The following is a 25,112-nucleotide window of genomic DNA, read 5'->3' on the forward strand; positions in this document are numbered from 1 at the left end:
TCCTGAATGGTGACACAAACAACAAAACAGGAAACAATCACCCACACCACACAGATGGGAAAAGGCTACCTAAGTATGATTCTCAATCAGAGACAACTAACGACACCTGCCTCTGATTGAGAACCATACCAGGCCAAACACAAAACACAACATAGAAAAACAAACATAGACAACCCACCCCAACTCACGCCCTGACCAACCTAAAACAAAGACATAACAAAAAAACTAAGGCCAGAACGTGACAATTAGAATGAGAGGTGCAGCGATACTTATAAGGAAAAAGATACAGTTCACATCAACATAGGTCCCCTATTATACCAATGGCCGCTACGTAATAGTGACTGGCACAGTTTGGCGAACCTCAGTTGTTTTTGTAAGTGTGTACTCCTCAAAATGGGATTAAATCAAAGTCATGAAGAAACTCTTCTCCTCACTCTCCAATCTAAACACACAGTATTTTATATTTGGGGGTGACATAAACTGTGTCCCCAGGGTCAGATGGCTACCCAAATAATTTTTAAAGAATTTTTCTGAACAACTAACCCCTCTGCTATTAGATATTTTTGAAGACTCACTCCAGCAAGGTACACTACCTCATACTCTTACTCAGGCTTCCATCTCTTTAACATTGAAGAAAAACAAAGATCCAACCAACTGCTTTTCATTTCAACCGATCTCTCTCCTTAACATGGATGTAAAAAGTCTGGCAAAGATGCTTGTTTGTAGATTAGAGATGGTCCTACACACTGTGATATCAGAGGACCAAACTGGGTTTATAAGGACCGTTATACCTTCTGAAAGACTTCTTAGTATCATTCACTCTCCAGCTTCTCCAAACAAATCTGAAGTGGTAGATTCTCTTGATGCGAGAATGCCTTTGATAGAGTAGAATGGTAATTTCTGTTCTTTACAATTAAAATGGCTTTGGGGATAGATTTACATCCTGGATATGGCTACTCCACACCTCTCCCCAGGCATGTGTAACTCTTTTCATTCCAAATTTCCCCCTTAACCCATGGCACACATCAGGGATGCTCATTTCGCCCCTCCTCTTTGCTCTTGCTATTGAACCTTTGTCAATTGCATTAAAGAACAGTCTGCTATTTTCAGGTATTAGGAGAGGGGATTAGGACCACCAGTGTCACTTTACGCCGATGATTTCCTCCTCTTTGTTTCGGACCCTATATCTATTTTAAAAGATTTTGGAACTTTATCAACTGAATTTAGGCTTCTAAGGATGTTTATGCTTTTAAAAAAATATATATATTTAACCCCTTTTTCATGGGGAGAATTGTTGTAGTAGCTACTATCCTGTCTCATCGCTACAACTCCTGCACGGACTCGGGAGAGACGAAGGTTGAAAGTCATGCGTCCTCCGATACACAACCCAACCAGCCGCACTGCTTCTTAACACAACAATGTGTCGGAGGATACACCGTGCACCTGGCAACCTTGGTTAGCACGCACTGCGCCCGGCCCGCCACAGGAGTCGCTGGTGCGCGATGAGACAAGGACATCCCTACCGACCAAGCCCTCACTAACCCGGTCGCGGCCGGTTACGACAGAGCCTGGGCGCGAACCCAGGGACTCTGATGGCACAGCTGACGCTGCAGTACAGCGCCCTTAACCACTGCGCCACCCGGGAGGCCGAAAAGTTAATGCTTTACTATTAATCAATTGGCTATGGGTATAACACATGCTTCCCTTCGACTTATCTAAAGCAGGGTTTAGGTGCCAGGGAATATAATATCACCTGATCGCTTCATTCACTGTTAGAGCAGGACTTCTCTACTCTTACAGCAAAACTGAAAAATGAACCAACTTATTTATATTTTTTGGTTGTTTTTTTGTGTACTTTTTACCCCTTTTTCTCCCTAATTGGTAGTTACAGGTCTTGTCACATCGATGCAAATCCCATGCGGACTTGGGAAAGGTCGAGAGCCAAATCCTCCAAATCACGACTCAGCCAAGCCCTCCTCCTTGATACACTGCTCGCTTAACCCGGAAGCCATCCTCACCAATGTGTCGAAACACCATACAACCGAAGCCAATAGGCATGCACCCGGCAGCCACAAGTAGTCGCTAGAGAGCGCATTGGGACAAGGACATCCCAGCCGGCCAAACCCTACCCTAACTTGGACAACACTGGGTCAATTGGGTCAACCTCATGGGGATCTCGGTCACGGCCGGCTGCAACACAGCCCGGTATCGAACCCGGATCTGTAGTGCCGCCTCTAGCACTGATCAGTGCCTTAGACCGTTGTGCCACATGGGAGGCCCACACCTGCCAAACTTGACTCAGGGTTAATATCCTGGAATAGGAAAGGTCTGACATTTTTGAAAGATTTGAACGTTAATGGTAACTTTGCCAGTTTTAATAAGCTATATACCACTTTCAATCTGCAGCAATTGTATTTATTTAGACATTTTTAAGTCACTTTGTTCAATCCCACTCTTCTACATTACCAAGACTTCTGCTGGCTTGTGGTATTGACTGTTTTGCCTGATGTGGCCAAAGGGACACGTATAATTTCTTAATGATTTCTTATTGCCAGGAAATAGTCCAGCTTTGCGCAAAATTAAGACTGTTTGGGAAGCAGAACTCTGGGTTTCATTTTCTAATCAGCGGTGGACAAAAGCACTGGAGAAAGTAAATTCTTCCTCCTCCTGTGCAAGGCCTGATTTAATGTAATGTCCACCATAGGATACATTTTACCAAGGCCAAACTAGCCAAGATTATCCCAGAAGTGGTAGACTCTCGCGATAGATGCTCGCAATCATCAACTAACTTGACCCATATGTTAGGGTCATGACCCATGTTGTCGGAATCCTGGTAATTGTTCTTTGGTACAATCTCTGAGGTATTGGAGATGACTATAGTTCCATCTCCTCAGATCTCTATACTTGGGATTGCTGAGGAAGTTGTGAATCTCACATATAAACAGACTGGTGTCATCTCCTTTGGCTCCTTGATTGCTCGTAGTAAAATACTCCTGCTTTGGAAAGCCCACTCACTCCCATCAGCCATGTCTTGGATACGGGATGTGATGCTTAGAAAAAAAATATATATTTATTAGCGATGTCTGTAGAGAATGTTTTTACACATTTGCAACCAGGATATCATTGATCTTCTGTTCTCCTTCCTCTCCTATTATGGAATCCTTTTAATTTTTATTCCACATATGCACGTGTTATTATCCTACTGGTATTGTATTTCAACTGCTAAGTACGTGTAATATGGAGTGCAAACTGTAAAATATTTGTAATAAGGTGTTTCTAAAAGTCATGCACAATTTAGGAACATTGTATTACTATTTATATTATTATTTTATTATTATTGTTATTATAAATATTTTATTTTACTATTTTGATTTATATTATCTGTTACTCTGTCATTTTAAGGGTGAGGGTGAGTTGGAGGCATTGGGAAGGGGGGGGGGGCAGGGGTTTGGGGGATCAATAGGGAATGTTCTGAAAGTGTTGTATATCATTTCTTCAATAAAATATTGATTAAAAAAAATTATGGATGGATGAATTGAAATTTGTTTTGTAAATTAACTTCATAAAACAATTATGAATCGCCTACTTTTAAGAAGTCACTTCTGTGGTAATTTGTTGTTGTTTGTGTTTTTACTGGTTTACTGTGGAATAAGTGAGCATATGAAAAATGATATCCTATATAACAAGACCTACACCAAATGTTTTTTTTCTTCTTTTTACTTCTTTACTGAACCATTATACTGAAATGTTACAAAAAACTACAATATCATTTAAAATACTTGGCAGAGCACATCATTGGAATGGCAACCAATGCCTTAAAGCGGCACCAACAATAACATAACCACCGAACTCCAATGACCTGTGATGTTGTTCATATACATGTACAACATCTACCATTTGCATTTATTACATTACACGTTAACATAGCCTCCCCCTCTGCCAAACGCAGCAAATATCCCGTCCAATAAAATCAACATAACTGCAGCCGAAGCTAGTAGACCTCAGGGAGAGAAGGCCTGTTGTTGTAGCTTTGTAATTGATTTGTACTGTGGGCACTTTGTCCCTTATTTAGTGTTGGCATTCATCATAAATCATTGCTTTAACAAACTCTGGCTTTGCACTCAGCAGGCCTACCCTCCTGCAATACGAAGGCAGATCACAGAGAATATTTGATCGCTTTGTTGCAGAGGAAACAACCTGTCACACAGCAAGGGAAAAGCTAACAGCTTTGTGTTTTGTTCGAAATAGACTCACAACTACAGAGCTGAACAGCGACGCTTGTCAGAGTAAATTTCATTTTCACCAAGATAGGTGTGTAGGCAAATACAGGAAGGTGGAAGAAAATGAACGGCTGATTCAGTTGACATTCAGTAATCTTTTTCTTGTTTTGCTTGAGCTGTCTTTTACTGGTAGCAAATACACGGATAATTCAATCAATATAAAGTAATCACTATTTGTTCACTATATTTATCAGAACTCCAGATCTTTTTTTTCTTAGTCAGGCTTTCACCAGACCTTTTCCTCCCTTCTCCTCATTTTCTCCCATCCCCATACCTCTCCCCTTCTCTCCTCTACTCTGGCTCTCCTAGCCTGCTGGCATGTGTTTGCATGTTTATTCCTCACCATCACTCCGGCATCATTGACTTCAACTCAATTACGGCGAGAGACGCTGGAGTGATGGAGCCGATTGGAATGGAGTGCCGAATTTCCAGGTGATACTTCTCCGCAAGTGAGCGCTGCCAGCAGCAGCTGTGACAGTCTCTTGTGCTGTATGTAGGCTACTCTACATAGGGCCTCTGCTGTGAAATACTTATGGAACAAACCCCCCTCTCTCAGGTCAACCATGTCACAAATAACATTGTTTCAGCTGGATAATAACATTTTGGGACAAAGTAAATACAATGCATTCCGAATAAAATGCCATCATTTAAAAACACCCCCCCCCCCCTCTTCTCCTTGCATCCAGCCCTCAATAGTAGCAGTGGGAGTGCTTGACAGTGGGATAGCAATGATGAATCACCTATCCAGTTTATTTTCTTACTCCTCCATGTGTTGTGGTGCCTCTAAAACAGGGGGCCAAGGAATTGACTTGGCAAACTACAGATGCCAAAAAAATATATAACTTTGAGGAATCTGGGCTTATCTCCAATTTACATGTTATTAGATTTGTGTTGTGCGAGGAGTGGCACTCTGACCAAGCGATGTCAAGGAGGGAGAAAAAGATATGCCGTATGTTTACCAGATATTTAAAAAAAATCCACTTGAAAACCTTTGAAATGTTTGATGGTCGCGGGGAAGAGAAAGCTAGAGGGGGTGCAACAGACATGCGTTGGCAATCTGTGGTAAATCTAGAGGAAACTTTGGGAAATGTAGTCACAATCTTTGGATAAATAATAGCTATAATTGACCTTGGGAGTTTGAAAATGTGCCATATGCTTTCTGGTTCCTGTGTTTGAATCCGGAGCTCCCTCGGGAGCTTTCAGCTGAATCCTCACACGGAGGGAGGGAGGGAGGAGAGAGAGAGAGAGAGAGAGAGAGAGAGAGAGAGAGAGAGAGTAGATAAAATGATAGATTTGGGGAAGGTAGACAGATATGAGTATGAAAGAGGAGAGAGGGCGAGAGAAAGAGAGATAAAATATAGAGAAAGAGACACTGAGCGAAAGAGAGAGAGAGCAAATCAAGGGAGAGAGAAACAGTCTCTCTCTGCAGCCTGTGCATTTGGCTGGGGCCAGAGCAGTCAGTGTGATATATTGACAGGTTAAGCCTGTGTCCTTGCAAACGGTGTGTTCCTCCCAGCAGGATAATGGAGCGCTAAAACCTGGAGGTTGTCAGCGGCACATACACAAAGCAGGGCGGTGTGCTTTCAGCCAGGCACAATTAGATTTTATTTGACCTGCCAGCAGTGGCTGAGGAGGGAGGAAGTTGTCCTCCTTCAAATGGAGTGGCTGTGACCTCTTTGCCCGCTAATAGAAGACAACGCTACTGCAGACTGTAGCAGTAGTGATTAGATTGTTTTTTTCCTTCACCTTGTCAAAGAAAACCTAGCTCCGAAACAAATGTACATGAACCTTGCTTCAATCGATAAAGTGGATTTCATCTTTAGATATGTTATGTTTTTGTGGAATATCGAAGGAAATAAAGACACGTGAAATAAGCAACATAGATTCATTAGAATATGCACAAACATAGTCTTTCACCATGTAGTCTTTCACCACTCCAAACACATGTGCACACAAACACAAATGAAGCCATGCAAGGACCAAGCATGCACACATGCAGATACACAGTCAAACGTACACACACATTTAAAGGCCCAGAGCAGTCAATAATGTGATTTCCCTGTGTTTTATATATATTTCCACACTATGAGGTTGGAATAATACTGTCAAATTGTGAAAATTATGATAATGACCTCTTAGTCTAAGAGCTGTTTGGAAATCCGTTTTTAAATGTCAGCCTGTTGTGGTGGGATGGAGTTTTGGCCTGCCTGGTAACAGTTAATAGACCAATAAGAAAGAGAGTTCCAAATTGCTAGTTTTTAATTTTCCCCTCCCTACTCAGAACACTTCCAGAGAGAAATTGCTCTTTGCTAAGAAACTATTTTGGATTACTTTTGACAATTTCAATTGAAAACAATCACAGTAAGGTACTTAATTGTTACCCAGAAATTATTTGATATTAGAATACAAACAGCTGCATTGGTCCTTTGAACTAATTTCCTTTTCAAGACAGAGAAGAGGAGTAGGAGGAGGCAGAGGATGAGGAAAATGAGAGTGTGCTACATCCCTGCTGGGGGACAAAGTCAAGAGCCCCAGATGCTTTGGCACAGGTTACACAGGTAACATTTGGCAACCACCCTCTTATCACAGCGGAAAAATCAAGCTCTGTGTTCTCCCTTCTTTCTCTCTCCTTCTCCCCCTCCTTTCTACCTCTATCCCTAATGTTCCTTTAACTTAGAGATGATATCGCTTGCTGCACAAACCCATGTATGTGGAGAGAGCGAGAAAGATAGAAAGAGCACGAGAGAGAGATAATCCGTGTGGCCAGTGGGCCTTGTTTCCTAAACGCTCTCCTCCAAACATTACTCTCCACAGGCATTTAATTCTCTCTCTCTCTCTCTCCCCCCATTTCCATGATCAGGAGTCCAATAGGGCGGCGCACAATTGGCCCAGCATCGTCCAGGTTGGGGTAGGCCGTCATTGTAAATAAGAATTTGTTCTTAACTGACTTGACTAGTTAAATAAAGGTTAAATAAATAAAACAAATAAAAAAATCCCCATTCACTCTCTCTCTATATCGCTTTACCTATCTTTATCCCCTTCTCCCTCTCCCCCCTCTTTTGATTTGACTTAATAGATTGAAACGTATTCTCAAGGCCACGGGTAGAGTCACACAGATGGAAAGTCTGCATGGAGGAAATATTCATAAATCCTTAAGCGTCTGAGGGGCTGTCAGGGGAGACAAGGGAGCAGCATTCATTCTGCTCAGAACAGATATGATACACTGATTCTGAGATCTCTCTTCAGAAACACACACATCCACCGCCTAACCGGAATTAATAATGACCTATATGATATTGTCTATATGCATGTTAATATAATGACATACAGTACCAAAGGTTTTTCCTTTATTTCCACTATTTTTTACATTGTAGAATAATAGTGAAGACATCAAAACTATGAAATAACACAAGTAACCAAGTAAGTGTTAAACAAATCAAAATATATTTTACATTTGAAATTCTTCAAAGTAGCCACCCTTTGCCTTGATTAAATATTTGCACACTCTTGGCACAACCAGCTTCATGAGGTGCGCCATGTTAAAATTAACAGGTGCGCCTTGTTAAAAGTTCAGTTGTGGAATTTCTTTCCTTCTTAATGTGTTTGAGCCGATCAGTTGTGTTGTGACAAGGCAGGGGTGTTATACAGAAGATAGCCCTATTTGGTAAAAGACCAAGTCCATATTATGGCAAGAACAGCTCAAATAAGCAAAGAGAAACGACAGTCCATCATTTCTTTAAGAAATGACAGTCAGTCAATGTGGAAAATGTCCAGAACTTTGAACGTTTCTTCAAGTGCAGTCGCAAACCATCAAGCGCTATGATGAAACTGGCTCTCATGAGGACCACCACAGAAAAGGAAGACCCAGAGTTACCTCTGCTGCAGATGACAAGTTCATTGGAGTTAGCAGCCTCAGATTGCAGCCCAAATAAGTAACAGACACATCTCAACATCAGCTGTTCAGAAGAGACTGCGTGAATAAGGTCTTCATGGTCGAATTGCTGCAAAGAAATCACTAGTAAAGGACACCAAAAAGAATAGACTTGCTTGGGCCAAGAAACACGAGCAATGTCCTTTGGTCTGATGAGTCCAAATTGTAGATTTTTGGTTCCAACTGCCGTGTCTTTGTGTGACGCAGAGTAGGTGAAAGGATGATCTCCGCATGTGTGGTTCCCACTGTGAAGCATGGAGGAGGAGGTGTGATGGTGCTTTGCTGGTGACACTGTATGTGATTTATTTAGAATTGAAGGCACACTTAACCAGCATGGCATTCTGCAGCAATATGAAATTCCATCTGGTTTGCGCTTAGGGGGACTATCATTTGTTTACCAACAGGACAATGGCCCAACACACCTCCAGGCTGTGTAAGGTCCCCAAGAACACAGTGGCCTCCATCATTCTTAAATGGAATGATGCCAGGCCAAACTGAGCAATCGGGGGATAGGGGCCTTGGTCAGGGAGGTGACCAAGAACCCGACATTCTGTCAGAGCTCCAGAGCTCCTTTGTGGTGGTGGGTGAACCTTCCAGAAGGACAACCATCTCTACAGCACTCCACTAATCAGGCCATCATGGTAGAGTCGGCAGATGAAAGTCACTCCACAGTAAAAGGCACATGAAAGCCAGCTTGGAGTTTGCCAAAAGACACCTAAAGACTCAGACCATGAGAAACAAGATTCTCTGGTCTGATGAAACCAAGATTGAACTTTCTGGCCTGAATGCCAAGCGTCACGTCTGAAGGAAACCTGGCACCATCCCTACAGTGAAGCATGGTGGTGGAAGCATCATGCTGTGGGTATGTTTTTTCAGCGGCAGGGACTGAGAGACTAGTCAGGATCGAGGGAAAGATGAACGAAGCAAAGTATAAGGGGGATCCTTGATGAAAACTTGCTCCAGAGCAGTCAGGACCTCAGACTGGGGCGAAGGTTCAGTGACCTTAAGCACACAGATTGGCCATGTAGTGCATCTTTCCAATTCCGTGCACTTTATTGTCATATTATTTCATAGTTACATAGACAAATGTAATTCATATTTACAGTGCCTTGCGAAAGTATTCGGCCCCCTTGAACTTTGCGACCTTTTGCCACATTTCAGGCTTTAAACATAAAGATATAAAACTGTATTTTTTTGTGAAGAATCAACAACAAGTGGGACATAATCATGAAGTGGAACGACATTTATTGGATATTTCAAACTTTTTTAACAAATCAAAAACTGAAAAATTGGGCGTGCAAAATTATTCAGCCCCTTTACTTTCAGTGCAGCAAACTCTCTCCAGAAGTTCAGTGAGGATCTCTGAATGATCCAATGTTGACCTAAATGACTAATGATGATAAATACAATCCACCTGTGTGTAATCAAGTCTCCGTATCAATGCACCTGCACTGTAATAGTCTCAGAGGTCCGTTAAAAGCGCAGAGAGCATCATGAAGAACAAGGAACACACCAGGCAGGTCCGAGATACTGTTGTGAATAAGTTTAAAGCCGGATTTGGATACAAAAAGATTTCCCAAGCTTTAAACATCCCAAGGAGCACTGTGCAAGCGATAATATTGAAATGGAAGGAGTATCAGACCACTGCAAATCTACCAAGACCTGGCCGTCCCTCTAAACTTTCAGCTCATACAAGGAGAAGACTGATCAGAGATGCAGCCAAGAGGCCCATGGTCACTCTGGATGAACTGCAGAGATCTACAGCTGAGGTGGGAGACTCTGTCCATAGGACAACAATCAGTCGTATATTGCACAAATCTGGCCTTTATGGAAGAGTGGCAAGAAGAAAGCCATTTCTTAAAGATATCCATAAAAAGTGTTGTTTAAAGTTTGCCACAAGCCACCTGGGAGACACACCAAACATGTGGAAGAAGGTGCTCTGGTCAGATGAAACCAAAATTGAACTTTTTGGCAACAATGCAAAACGTTATGTTTGGCGTAAAAGCAACACAGCTCATCACACTGAACACACCATCCCCACTGTCAAACATGGTGGTGGCAGCATCATGGTTTGGGCCTGCTTTTCTTCAGCAGGGACAGGGAAGATGGTTAAAATTGATGGGAAGATGGATGGAGCCAAATACAGGACCATTCTGGAAGAAAACCTGATGGAGTCTGCAAAAGACCTGAGACTGGGACGGAGATTTGTCTTCCAACAAGACAATGATCCAAAACATAAAGCAAAATCTACAATGGAATGGTTCAAAAATAAACATATCCAGGTGTTAGAATGGCCAAGTCAAAGTCCAGACCTGAATCCAATTGAGAATCTGTGGAAAGAACTGAAAACTGCTGTTCACAAATGCTCTCCATCCAACCTCACTGAGCTCGAGCTGTTTTGCAAGGAGGAATGGGAAAAAATTTCAGTCTCTCGATGTGCAAAACTGATAGAGACATACCCCAAGCGACTTACAGCTGTAATCGCAGCAAAAGGTGGCGCTACAAAGTATTAACTTAAGGGGGCTGAATAATTTTGCACGCCCAATTTTTCAGTTTTTGATTTGTTAAAAAAGTTTGAAATATCCAATAAATGTCGTTCCACTTCAGGATTGTGTCCCACTTGTTGTTGATTCTTCACAAAAAAATACAGTTTTATATCTTTATGTTTGAAGCCTGAAATGTGGCAAAAGGTCGCAAAGTTCAAGGGGGCCGAATACTTTCGCAAGGCACTGTAACTATGGTTTTCCTTGTGTGTCAATCGGCCGGAAGTTGGAAGACAAACAAATTTGAAATGGTTCTGGGTAAAGTGGGCAAGGCTACATAAGGTGAAAAGCACCATTTCTTCTGGCAGTATAAAAACACTAAGTATTCAAACATTTGCCTCCAATAAATTTAGATGACAGTTTGAGCTATGTAAGACACTACCTACTAAAGTCAGCGCCTTGCCCTAAATGTCCTAATATATCCTGTTCACAGACCTGTTCTGGCGGCAGTCGTACTGTTAGTTTTTTTCCTAAGTGTATTTGAGTGGTTATGAGTAGTAGTGCAGTGGTATGTTGCCTAATACCAAATGGTATGAAGTAAGGTGGTTTCAATAGGACTCAAATGCTCTAACTAGTGTTTGATAAAAGGTACGGTTGTTTTTATATGCCTCATACTACTTTTCTTTGTTTCTTGAGGTTGGTACAGAAATGCAACTGTAACAGTATAACTTTAGTCCGTCCCTCTCCTCGCCCCAACCTGGGCTCAAACCAGGTACCCTCTGCACACATCACCAGTCACCCTCAAAGCATCATTACCCATCGCTCCACAAAAGACACGGCCCTTGCAGAGCAAGGGGAAACACAACTTCAAGGTCTCAAAGCGTGTGACGTCACCGATTGAAATGCTATTAGCGCGCACCACCGCTAACTAGCTAGCCATTTCACATCCGTTACACAACCTCGACAATTTCGACCTAAACACTTTACAGACATGGATGGGTTTTCAATTCACATTGAGTATCATTACAACTCAGCTATCTCCCCTGTAAGTGACTTCTCTTCATCTCCCTATTTTCCTTACTTTAGCCCAATCCACTGAGTTGCTCTGCATCAGTCTTCTTTTTATAACCTAGTGACCTTGGTGTTGTGCGGGGGGGGGGGCTTCAAAGATGCTCACTACCTATCTACCTATCATTAGCCATCACAAGCCCCGGAATGTGACTTGGCAGACAATAATGCTTTGTGATCAAATAACTTGTCAGTGCATATGCCCAAGCAAAATCATTATTTGATAGAGGATCAATCAAATTTCCCCCGGCCCCCTGTGTGAGGGAAGAAAGACAGGGAGTGCTGATTGTGCAGAGAGGGGACTATCGCTTCAGGTCAGGGGGTGTGGGGTAGATGGGAGTGGGGAGGGCAGTTCATTTGGATATTTGTTCCACCCCCCTACCTTTCTCATGAATGTTCCATTACGTGACACCCTCTTCCATCCGCTAATCACATTTCATAGAAGAAAAAGAAGAGCAGGGTGATGCTTTTAAGGAACGTTAAAAAAAAGAGGCAGAGAGTTTCTTTTTAATCTTTAAAATGCCTCAAAAGTGACAGAATACGCTCTGGCTGCCAAGATGCGCGCCAACGTGAGGCTCAGATGGGGAGATAAATATGCTGTGGTCAGCTCCTAGTGTATCTAGGAGAGCGGCGGAGGCAAATTTAATAATGCATTATCATTCACTGGCCAAGGTGAAATCTGCCTGTCCATCAGGAACACACAGTAGCAGGCCTCTGTTTCATGTTACCTTTTGCTGGGGGAATGAACAAGTGCCTTATTGGGGTGTGAGAGGGATGCACTGTAAGGCACAAGGAGTAAGGCATTGTTGCTTTGATATGCTTGCTATTCTACTCCAGACTGTCAGAAAAGATAGAGAAAAAAGCACTTTGAGACAACTGCCGATGTAAAAAATGGCTTTATATATACATTGGATTGAATATGAGTAATTGAATATCAAAGCACTCATCGTATTGGATTAGGCTGAAGCACATTAGCCATACAGTGGTTAGAGTTATTTTCAGAATGATAAAAAAAGTATAACCAGGCACTTGGTCCCCCCTCACACTTTACATATCAGAGCATCTGCTATTATGCATATTACAATATAGCCAGCCCATATTGTACCTGCGTGCCCTTGGACAGAAGCAGAAAACAATTAGTAGGATTATGTCCAATTCTGGAAATTTGCGATTCAAAATAACAACACATACCGCTTCTACAGCTGTTACAGTCAGATAAGGTTGACCCTGAATATAAATTACTGTATTTTTCCTCACCTTTTCTAAATAGCCATTCTGTGAGGTTGTTTGTCTCATTTCATGTTTACATGTAAATAGTAATTAGGCGATGCTACATTACCAACATGCCAAGCACCACATACTCAGCCAAGGTAAACACCAGCATTTGTGTCCCAAATGGCACCATAATCCCTATATAGTACACTACTTTTGATCAGGATCCATAGGACTATTCTATAAAGTAGTGCATTATAGAGAAAAGGGTGCCATTTGGAATACATTCTAGCTTTCAGCAGCCTTAGTTGTTAGCGACTTCACTAACAGTTCATCATGTTTACAGACTAGCCACGAAACAAATGCTATTTGTGTGCTTTTCCTTGGTAAAGCCTATAAAACATGGAAACAGCCTCTTGGAGGCAGGAGTTATTCAGAACAGTGCCTCTTATCACACTGCAGTCTGGTAGCTAGCTGACTTGAGGACATTGCGAGTCAAACCTTCACATTTTCACTCTACGGATATTACAGTGTTATACATGGCTTTTATAACCTTTCACTGGGAAACTAAATCATTCATAATAAAGAGAGAGACAGAGAGAATAGGGGGTGGAGGGACACTTCTTGACGACTAATTCTCTCTCTTTCTTCTCCCTCTCTTTTCTACTGGTGTTTTTGAAAGGCGTATTCCAGTCACCTTGACTTTGCCGTGCGGCCGTCTCTTACAGAGTCTGTTGCTTATCCCGCCTGACCCTGGCCTGTCAATTAGATGTTTGAAAATTAATCTCTTTAACTGGAAATACCACGCCACGGCTTTCTTCCGTCTGCAAATTAAGTGTTATTAATTCGAGCAGCGGCGGCGGCAAAGCCCAATAAGCCCAATATGTTATCAAAACAGATTTCCACACGTTTAACACGTCCCGCCCTTAAGTCCTTTTATAACTGTGAAACCAGGACCCGCTAATGGATTTGTATTCATTTTTCGAGCCCCCTTTTAGGCTTGTAGCAATTGCAGAGAGAGTCGGAGCTCTTCTCTCTCTAACCCTCTAACTCTCTAAGCTGGGCCTTTTAAGAGTTTACTAAACATTTGGCTTCCCTATTTCCGCTTAGTTCTTTTGTCTTCCTTTGAGATCGACTCAGTATATTCAGTCTGGATTAGCGCCAGCTAATGTCGTTAGTCGGCAGAACACAACACAGAAGAGAACAGCATTGGATACTCCCTGGAGTATTGCAATGCCATGCAATGACACCAATATGTCTGCCCGACTGTCTTACTGGACACAAACACTATACTGTAGCTCTGATTTAGCACAGCAAACTACTTGGCTAATGCTTGTTTCAAAGATGCCAATTATGTGTGATTTAGGTTATGTTTAAATGTTAAATTACAGTAATTGGTGTGTGTGTGTGTGTGTGTGTGTTTGTGTGTGTATGTGTGTGTGTATGTGCATATGTGAGTGTGCATGCAAGCATGCATGTATGTATTCCTGTTTGTGTTTTAGTTTTATGAACTTCTCTGCCTGGATCTGAATGAAGATTCAACAAAGTTGTGTTACAGTAAATTAGGGTTAAAGGGGTACTGAGAGGCGAGATATAATGCTGCATTAAAACTATCAATTTCAGTGACAAGTAGGCTACAGTTTATTTTATTACTTTTTGGTACCATATAGAAAATGTGTGGAAAATTTGATACTTATTATACTTATTCCCCCATTTTATCAAATGAAATCAGGATGCACTTTACATGTCTCTGTGTGATCAGATACACCAGGATGATCCATTTATCCAAGGTGGGACATTATCAGTCCATCTCACAGTGTGTCAACAAGGATACATAACATTTACACAGGAAGTGAGAATATATCCCATTACAGTCAAACCTTTCCCTTTTTAGAATATGGTTAACATAATCATTTTACAGATTGGTTGCTTTCCAAGTCTCCTTGTGTCATACGAGACCTGTCAGTCATTCTAGCCGCTAGAGTTGTGTGACGTCATGACAAGACTATAGTTCCAGACCCGGGTGGAAATAGTATTTGTTCTCTTTCAGATGCGTCAAGGGTTAGATTGGTGTTTGGCGTGACAGATGGGCAGGTTTACTACTTTTGAGAGTATTCCATTGGTTCCATTGCACCACATTTCCAGATCCAACAAAACATAACCACTGTAAGTGAATAGAAACATCTAGTGCATTTTCATACAACATTTTTACTGGTGAAATTAAACGTCTGGTGCCCTAGATTTCGTTGTTCTATGTTTGGCTAATCAATATATCTGTTTGTGCTTTTCATCTCCCATATGGTTTCTACAGCAACACCGGAGTGTTGCGCATATTGCTTGTGTTTAAAAAGGCTTCTCCCCCAGTAAATCAAATCATGTTCAATGTTTGATATCTAAAATGAGTTTACAACCAAAGGCTTCAGTGTCTTTTATTCTGCCTTGTTTGTCAACTACCTGCTGTTTCACGAGACGCGGGCTTGTCGAAAGTGATCACCACAGACTTCCCTTTGTGAAGCGATTCAATTAGCTTGATGTGAGAAACATAGCTGGCCTTTGTACTTTTGCCGTTTCAATTTTATTATGGAACATCATCATATCATCAAGTCCTATTTGCAACCGATCGTTACTTGCCAACAATAATTGTGTTAAAAAAGTTGAAAAGACACCCGAAAGCTATACCATCTGGTTGTGAGCTAGAATGAGGATGGACTGGACTTGAAGTAATAAAGAGATTTCAACTACAACGAATGGTCTTTGTCCTTTGTCATCAAAGAGGATGTGGAAAAAAGGGGAGAGATAGTTTCTGTCAGTGCAGTATCTGTGTAGTTTGACTGTCTTCGATAGCAGACACTTACTGATGAGAGATCTTCACGGCGACAAATGATCGGTTGCATTACCGCGTCAGTAACGGTGTACTTTGTCTTCGATAGCTGATACGAGCAGATATTATTAACCCCCATATATGGAGGCAGAGGCAGGACACGGCATCCTACAGTCCCCTCCTCTGTTCTCTCTGTGTGAGTATAATGCACAAGATTAATTCAATTCTCGACCAAGACCATAAAGATCAAACAAGTGGAGAAATATCGTTAAACCATTGGAATGTTATCTCATTTGTCTAAACAAACTGATCCGATGAACAATCCTAATTAAAAAGCTTGCCATAAACAAAGTAGCAAATCGCAGACCCCCTCCTCTCCATCCTTTCCTCCCTCCCTCCAATTCCCTCGCTCTTTAACAATGGAACACATTTATATTACTCATCTAATGCATCATGTATCATATCATTACAGTTCAATATATCTATCATTCATTTTATTTCCTTCACTTAAAGCTTTTATTGGGATTACTTTGGTTATTAGTTGGGTTCTAATGTATTGGTTACCAGCGCTGGGTCTGCCGACCGACTACAATCTCTCTTATCTCACCGCATAAAGCTGTGTGTGTTATTCAAATTGCCTCATTTATTATGATAGCTTCCTCATGTAAATTGTGCTGACTGCTCGCCCTTGCACACTCCTCATTAGACTAATGAAAACCTTCAAACGAAAAAACTAAACAACCTGCCAAATAAAGGTCCGGGGTTATTATGAAAATTACAACTGTGGGAGCCGCGAGAAGCTCTCTTCATTAATTCATGCTCAGCAAATTGGTAACTAATTTAGTTGCACTCCTCTGCATTAATGGGTTATTTTATAAAAATGTTTTTCTGCAGAACCGAGACCTCTGGTACAACCGCGCTGGAGAGCCCGGAATCCTAATCAACACTGGTGACATATTAGGAATTTACAATCTCAATAATAATGTGGTCGTGTTTGTTTGTGTGTGTGTTACATGAATGGATTGTCTGGTTTTCACCCCCCCCCCCCTTCTCTCTCTCTATCACATATCATAGGACATCACAGGTCTGAATTGTCAACAAAACTGTAATGTGTGTATGGTAGAACAGCATGGTGTTAATAGGCTGAGGTTTAGGTGTTATGTCTCTGTTTATGCAAAGACTGGTTGAGGTGAGCACTGAGCAGAGTAGTACAGAGAATGCAGATGGGGGTAGAAGAAGATCATGCTTGTTTATATTCAATGGTTATTACACTATGTCCCCCGATGGTTGCAGCTCTGCACACTGTAACACACACATGTAGACACACACATGCACTCAATCACGCATGCACGCACGCACACACACACACACACACACACACACACACACACACACACACACACACACACACACACACACACACACACACACACACACACACATACACACATACACACACACACACACACACACACAGTTGTGGAGTTTGACCTATGAATTCAGAGCATGATCACACTAATTATTACTATTTACTACTTCATATTGTGAGTGGAAGGACGAGAGCTGATCTCCACTTTGGGCTAATTGTTAGCCGCTAACCAAAAGGGAACACACAGCCCAATGATTTCCACTGTGGTTTTGTTATCGTTATCCACCTCCACCCCACCCAACACCACACAAACCCAACCCAACTCTAAACCATCATAGAAAATATATGATTTGCATCATTTTATGTTTAACTCACAGCATTATACATTTGTATGAGCTCCTTGTTTGAGTAAAATTGTTTTATAAATGTTTCTAAATCTTGCTCAATAGAGGGGAATGGTGGTGGAATTCATCTACAGTATAGAGACATATCTAAGCATTTAGTAGACTACTTATCATAAATAAAGGTACATTTTCACCTAGTATTTACTAAGATAACTTACCTATCTGGTATTTGCTACAAGTAAACCATAAGTGAACAAGTAGTAATCCTTTTTTTTAAATCAGTTAAAATAATTTACAATTTTATTGACATATCTAAACATAAAAGTTTTTCAATATTCAATACATGGTTGCATTGAGGTTGTCATAACCAAGCTAAATGACGTATGGAACATACATACACGTATGGAATGTAAATACGATACATTGCAAGGTATAGCAAAAGCTCAGGTTGCCCAGCCCGGCGGTGATATAATCTATTATTTGAAGAAAGTATTCACACCCCTTGACTTTTTCCACATATTGTTGTGTTACACCCTGAATTAAAAAATATGATTAAATTCAGATTTTGTTTGTCACTGGCCTACAGACAATATCACATAATGTCAAAGTGGAATTATGTTTTTCAACAAATTATTAAAAATTAAAAGCTGAAATGTTTTTGCCCGAGAGGAAGGAAACAGCTCAGGGATTTCACAATGAGGCCAATGGAGACTTTAAAACAGTTACAGCGTTTAATGGCTGTGATAGGGGAAAACCGAAGATGCATCAACAACATTGTAGTTACTCCACAATACTAACCTAATTGACAGAGGTAATACTTGCAAAGAATGTGGCCAAGCTATTAACTTTTTGTCCTGAATACAAAGTGTTATGTTTGGGGCAAATACAATACAACACATTACTGAGTACCATTCTCCATATTTATAGTGGTGGCTGTATCATGTTATGGGTATGCTTATAATAATTAAGGACTGGAGAGTTAATTAGGATTTTTTTTAAATCAGAATGGAGCTTAGCACAGGAAACATCTGAGAGGACAACCTGGCTCAAACTGCTTTCCCCCAGACACTTGGAGATTAATTCACCTTTCAACAGGACAATAACCTAAAACACAAGGCCAAATCTATACTGGAGTTGCTTACCAAGAAGACAGTGAATGTTCTTAAGTGGCAAATCTGCATGCACATCTATGGCAAGACATGAAAATGGTTGTCTAGCAATGATCAACAACTAATTTGACAAAGCTTGAAGAATTTTGAAAAGAGTAATGGGAAAATATTGTACAGTCCAGGTGTGCAAAGCTCTTTCTTACAGACTTACCCAGAAATACTCACAGCTGAAATCGCTGCCAACAGGTACTTATTAACGCATGGGTGTGAATACTTATGTAAATGAGATATTTCTGTATTTCATTTTAAATACAGTACATTTGCTAAAATGTCTAAAAACATGTTTTTAATTTGTCATTATGGGGTATTGCATGTAGACGGGTGATATATATTTAATCCATTTTGAATACAGGCTGTAACACAGCAAAATGTGGAATAAGTCAAGGGGTATGAATACTTTCTGAAGGCACTGTATATGTATGAAAATAGGACACATATCTTACCTTTGTCAACGTGAATATAGGTTTTTCAATAGGTCTTACCTTTGTGAATGTGCATCCTCTTTGCTTCGTGACTCATGTCGTGGGCCAGGTCTCCTTCTTTAGGCCCAGGCAGAATGCTAGGGGAGAGGCCCAGCAGAGCTTGGTTCATTTGGTTCATAGAAAGACCATTCTGATGTATGGCTGGAGAGGAGAGAGAGTAGTACAGGTGAGCTAGAAGATGTCTTTGTCTGTTCGAATTGACCTGTATATGCCCTGTTTTTGGAAATGAACTTCTAACTATCAAATTTTGAACACGTGGATGATTCAGAATACGTGTTTTTCAATTCTGGTACTAAGGAACCCCTAATGTACAAGGATTTGTTCCATCCCAGCACTATTATACCTGATTAAACTGATCAAGTGTACTAATCATCTAGCACTTGATTTGTTGGATCAGGTGTGTTACTGCTGTTGGGCTGAAAGAAAAACCTACACACCCAGTGAGTAACTAGGACTAGGATTGAAGAGCACTACATATCCCAAATCAATCAATTTATCAGTTCAGTACAACAAAAACAACAATATCAAAATTGGGTTAGTGGGTTAGCGGGGTGGGTTTGTTTACTTGCGGAACTGAACACGCAGTTAGCCAGTCTGACTCGTTGCATGGGGAGGGAATAGGGGGACGTACGTATCCTGTCTGAGGAGCTCTCTGTGTGGGCCGGTGAGCTGGAGACACTGCTGCTGCGGTGGGACGACGGGTGGCTGCCGGGCCTCCTGCCGTCCTCTAAGGAGGGGGTGGGGGAGGGACTGTCTGGGACACGCTCCTGTCAATGACAGAGGGACATCAGTGACAAGGTCATCAGTGACAACTAAGGTCCATGAAAGTAGATGCTATGTAATCAATGTACATTTCCATAGTGCTTTCCACTCTGTCATCGCAGTCAAAAGTTCAGGATAAGTAACTTTAAATGTGCAGAGCTGTATGGTAGTTATACACAGTGTGTGTCCATTCTGCCAGTTTATCTCAATGACTGTGGTGACTATTCTTCAGGGCATGCTCTGTTTGTTGCTGTATCATGGCAGCCATGTTGTAATGTGTTTACTATACAGTTTAGTAAATTAAGTCCATTCTAGTGGTTTACCTTGATTACTGAGGTGACCATTCTGCAGGGCAGGCTCTGCTGCTGTGCCACATCGGCCATGTTGGAATATAACAGTGTTTCCCAATCCTGGTCCTGGGGACCCAAATGGGTGCATATTTTATTTTTGCCCTAACAGTAACAAAGTTATGGGTCCTAAGGATAAGGATTGGGAAACACTGTCATATAATATAATACTTTCTAGTTTAGTATTATGTTTATTATACACAGCTTACCTTGATAACTGAGGTGACCATTCTGCAGGGCAGGCTCTGTTGCTGTGCAACGGCGGCCATGTTGGCGATGGTGCTGAGGTGGTTCATCTGGCTCATTGCCATGGTGACAGAAGCAGGGGGCAAGCTGCACGGGATCAGGGGGTGGGGCATCATCATGAAGGGCAGTTCCAAACCTACAACAGGTGAGAAAGGTGATTGGTTAACGGAAACCATGGTTGATTGATTCATCTGGATTGGAGGAAATTGATAGTTTAATTGGTTAATTTGACATAAAGGTAACCATTAAGGGCTGGTTTCAGTCATAACCTTCTACAATGTTAAGATTTTTGTTAGACCATAAGAAAAACTTTATCTAAATGTAACTGTAAAACCCTATTCACATGTGACTAGTATTACTAGAGAATGTTATGTAATTATTAGCCCAGAATGTCCCTTATTCCAGAGTTGTTGTTTTTCTTCAAAGCTGATCCCTGTAAATCTTATTTTTTTCAATAAATAGACAGTTATGACGGAAGCCTGGAGGTTTTTTTCTAGGTGTGAAGATATTTAAACAAGTCCCGGTGATAACAGGGCAACACTGATAACTCCAGCTTGGTTCCCAAGTTTAGAAACCATACCAAACCATCTTTGGTATATTGTCGCCATACCATTTGAATTTAGGAAGCATGGTCATAATCACTATTTTATGTTGGGATTTTTTATTAGAAGACATCCTACAGTAAATGCTCCCCAGCCTTCAGATGTGATGTGTTTTTAGGCTATGGATGACAAAGTGAATTGATACTTTTCCTATACTTTCCTAATGTTTAGCTCAGTTGTATGCTGCTGCTTTGGGTTGCATTAAATAGGAGCAATATTTTTTACTGATGCATGTTGGCAAGGTTCAATTAATTCACACAAACTTATAAACAAAAGCATTTACTGTGAAAGTTGACACATGTAGGCCCTTCATATATAGGCTATGAACAACTATTTATCGAATCAGTTATTGTTTTCTTGCTCAAAACGCGAGCAACACCTTTCAAACTCAGACATTTCTCTCAAAACACAGGGATGTCAATTAGCACAGGACTAGTATTATCAGCAGTAGCTTATTCTGTCTGGAATTGTTACTCTCCTGCCATGTAAAAATAACTGACATGGCAGATTCGGACGGGGCTAAAATGACATATGTGGTGTTTTGTGCTCGTGCACATAATTACATTACCCGACCTCCCCCAGTAAGACTAATCCTGTTCGAATAGGGCTTAAAACTGCAAATAGCGCATTGTAAATTTGATTGAATTAAGATTTACTGAAATATTCTTTCTCTCATACCGAGGTGGGTGGCCATGCTGGTATAACCTACAGATCACTGATACTGACATGCCATGCAATGACAAAATAACAGCATAAAATTATTATTATCAAACAACACTACACTACTTTACTCTAATAAATTTAGCTGGATGAGTTAAACCCGGTCCTTCGCTACAGTATATTTTGAGATGTAAATGTTTAACAACAGATGTTAATAATAGATACCATAATAGTAATGAAAATGGTAATGATGATAACAGTAGTTGAAAGCCAAACGTTTACACTGCCATAAAAGGCACATCAATTATTCTGTGGCTGAAAAAAAGGTCCACATTATGGAAATAGGGCTTACTACTTACACATAAGGCATAATCTCAGTATGCATCCCAAATGGTACCCTTTTCTTTATACAAATAGGGTGGCATTTGGGACAAACAAAATAAGGCAATCATTGGAAGCCATTACCCAAATGACTTGTTAAAACACGCTAATAGCAAAACAAGTATCTTCAGAACTACTGTGTGACAAATGTCTACAGGCTACTGTATTGTGTATAGGGCTAGTGTGGACTTAGGATACTAGGATACTCTTACAACAACAGGGAACTTTCAATTCATTTCGGCTCTGTTCTGTGATCTGCACTGGCCACTGTACCCCATTACAAGATCCGATATCTAACAAATGTTTCAAATTACTACATTTTGGCTCTGCAATTAGTGATCTAATTGGTCAAAGTGGAGAGATTACTTGGCCAGAAATGTAAGGAGTGCTCTGCTGTGCCTTTAGGTGGTACAGTATAATGAAAATGGTCTAACTTTCAAAGAACATGAACACAGCTAGGTGTGTGTTCCGGAAACCACACACACCCATTTGTCTGCATAATCCCCCATATCTATATATATATATATATATATATATATATATATATATATATATATATATATATATACAGTACCAGTCAAAAGTTTGGACACACCAACTCATTCCAGGGTTTTTCTTTGGTTTTACTACTTTCTACATTGTAGAATAACAGTGAAGACATCAAAACTATGAAAAAACACACATGTAATCATGTAGTATCCAAACGTGTTAAACAAATCTAAATATATACACTGCTCAAAAAAATAAAGGGAACACTTAAACAACACAATGTAACTCCAAGTCAATCACACTTCTGTGAAATCAAACTGTTCACTTAGGAAGCAACACTGATTGACAATACATTTCACATGCTGTTGTGCAAAATGGAATAGACAACAGGTGGAAATTATAGGCAATTAGCAAGACACCCCCATTAAAGGACCACTTCTCAGTTCCTATGCTTCCTGGCTGATGTTTTGGTCACTTTTGAATGCTGGTGGTGCTTTCACTCTAGTGGTAGCATGAGACGGAGTCTACAACCCACACAAGTGGCTCAGGTAGTGCAGCTCATCCAGGATGGCACATCAATGCGAGCTGTGGCAAGAAGGTTTGCTGTGTCTGTCAGCGTAGTGTCCAGAGCATGGAGGCGCTACCAGGAGACAGGCCAGTACGTCAGGAGACGTGCTTACAGCCCAACACCGTGCAGGACGTTTGGCATTTGCCAGAGAACACCAAGATTGGCAAATTCGCCACTGGCGCCGTGTGCTCTTCACAGATGAAAGCAGGTTCACACTGAGCACATGTGACAGACGTGACAGAGTCTGGAGACGCCGTGGGGAATGTTCTGCTGCCTGCAACATCCTCCAGCATGACCGGTTTGGAGGTGGGTCAGTCATGGTGTGGGGTGGCATTTCTTTGGGGGGCCGCACAGCCCTCCATGTGCTCGCCAGAGGTAGCCTGACTGCCATTAGGTACCGAGATGAGATCCTCAGACCCCTTGTGAGACCATATGCTGGTGCGGTTGGCCCTGGGTTCCTCCTAATGCAAGACAATGCTAGACCTCATGTGGCTGGAGTGTGTCAGCAGTTCCTGCAAGAGGAAGGCATTGATGCTATGGACTGGCCCGCCCGTTTCCCAGACCTGAATCCAATTGAGCACATCTGGGACATCATGTCTCGCTCCATCCACCAACGCCACGTTGCACCACAGACTGTCCAGGAGTTGGCGCATGCTTTAGTCCAGGTCTGGGAGGAGATCCCTCAGGAGACCATCCGCCACCTCATCAGGAGCATGCCCAGGCGTTGTAGGGAGGCCATACATGCACGTGGAGGCCACACACACTACTGAGCCTCATTTTGACTTGTTTTAAGGACATTACATCAAAGTTGGATCAGCCTGTGGTGTGGTTTTCCACTTTAATTTTGAGTGTGACTTCAAATCCAGACCTCCATGGGTTGATAAATTTGATTTCCATTGATAATTTTTGTGTGATTTTGTTGTCAGCACATTCAACTATGTAAAGAAAAAGTACTTAATAAGAATATTTCATTCATTCAGATCTAGGATGTGTTATTTTAGTGTTCCCTTTATTTTTTTGAGCAGTGTATTATATTTGAGATTCTTCAGCTAGGGGTCATGATAAGGGCTGTACCAAAATGTTTGATGTATTAGAATAATTGATTAGGCTTATGTTGTATTAATAGAAGGGGAGGGGTTATAAGACCCCTCCCTCCTTACATTTATAGGGTCCTAGACTACAGATTAAGAATATGCAGTATATATTCATTATAGAGGTTTAGTATTGTTCCACAGTTGTTTTCTAGTTTTCTCACTCTTTCTCTTATAAAGAGACCCCTCTGAGAAATGTGTGACTGAGACAGAACTCTGCAGGGGTGTGTAGGACATAAGACTTGTCAAACATTCCACAATAAATCAACTTTGGGGAGTGGACATTTACTGCTAAATTTTTAGATAACACTAAAAGCCATTGTTTATAAATCTTTGTAGGCACGGTAAAAAGGTATTGACGTAGGAAGTGACATCAACAGGGCTGGACTTCGGGTTTAACAAAACAACTTGAGACCCTTTGTTTGAACTTACTCAGAAACATGCATTATGTTCCTGTTGTGAACTTCTGTCTGCAATTGCATTAATATAGGTTTTTGAATGATTTAATTAAAGAAATTGTTATAATGCTAATTTCACCAATGAGCCAATGATTGACAAGGACGAAAGGAACGAACCCTAACAACAGCTTTGCACAAAATAGAATATAGTAAAAATTGTTGTGACGTGACTATCATTAATGTGATGACGGTTATTTTATCAAATCAATTACAGTGGCTTGCGAAAGTATTCACCCCCCTTGGCATAGTTTTGATGTCTTCGCTATTATTCTGCAATGTAGAAAATAGTACAAATAAAGAAAAACCTTTGAATGAGTAGGTGTGTCCAAACTTTTGACTGGTACTGCTT

At 41.1% G+C, this 25,112-nt stretch overlaps 1 protein-coding gene across 6 annotated transcripts in view; it reads right to left on the reverse strand.

Moving 5' to 3' along the window:
• LOC110519943 (dachshund homolog 1) overlaps positions 1–25,112 on the reverse strand; it is a 248,041-nt gene that overhangs the window by 30,099 nt on the left and 192,830 nt on the right. For 2 of the 6 annotated variants that reach the window (XM_036974000.2, XM_090229413.1), the window contains exons 4-7: positions 20,478–20,650; positions 20,245–20,337; positions 19,725–19,926; positions 19,160–19,300 (exon numbers count right to left, since the gene is read on the reverse strand). In XM_036974000.2, the coding sequence (XP_036829895.1) occupies positions 19,160–19,300; positions 19,725–19,926; positions 20,245–20,337; positions 20,478–20,650 (609 nt within the window). The remainder of the gene's footprint in view (positions 1–19,159; positions 19,301–19,724; positions 19,927–20,244; positions 20,338–20,477; positions 20,651–25,112) is intronic. The other 4 variants (XM_036974002.2, XM_090229414.1, XM_036974001.2 and 1 more) reach the window with 3 other exon arrangements.

The sequence above is a fragment of the Oncorhynchus mykiss genome, chromosome 3 (genome assembly GCF_057628025.1).
Source record: "Oncorhynchus mykiss isolate SJ-2025 chromosome 3, ASM5762802v1, whole genome shotgun sequence".
In the NCBI taxonomy this organism is placed as follows: domain Eukaryota; kingdom Metazoa; phylum Chordata; class Actinopteri; order Salmoniformes; family Salmonidae; genus Oncorhynchus; species Oncorhynchus mykiss.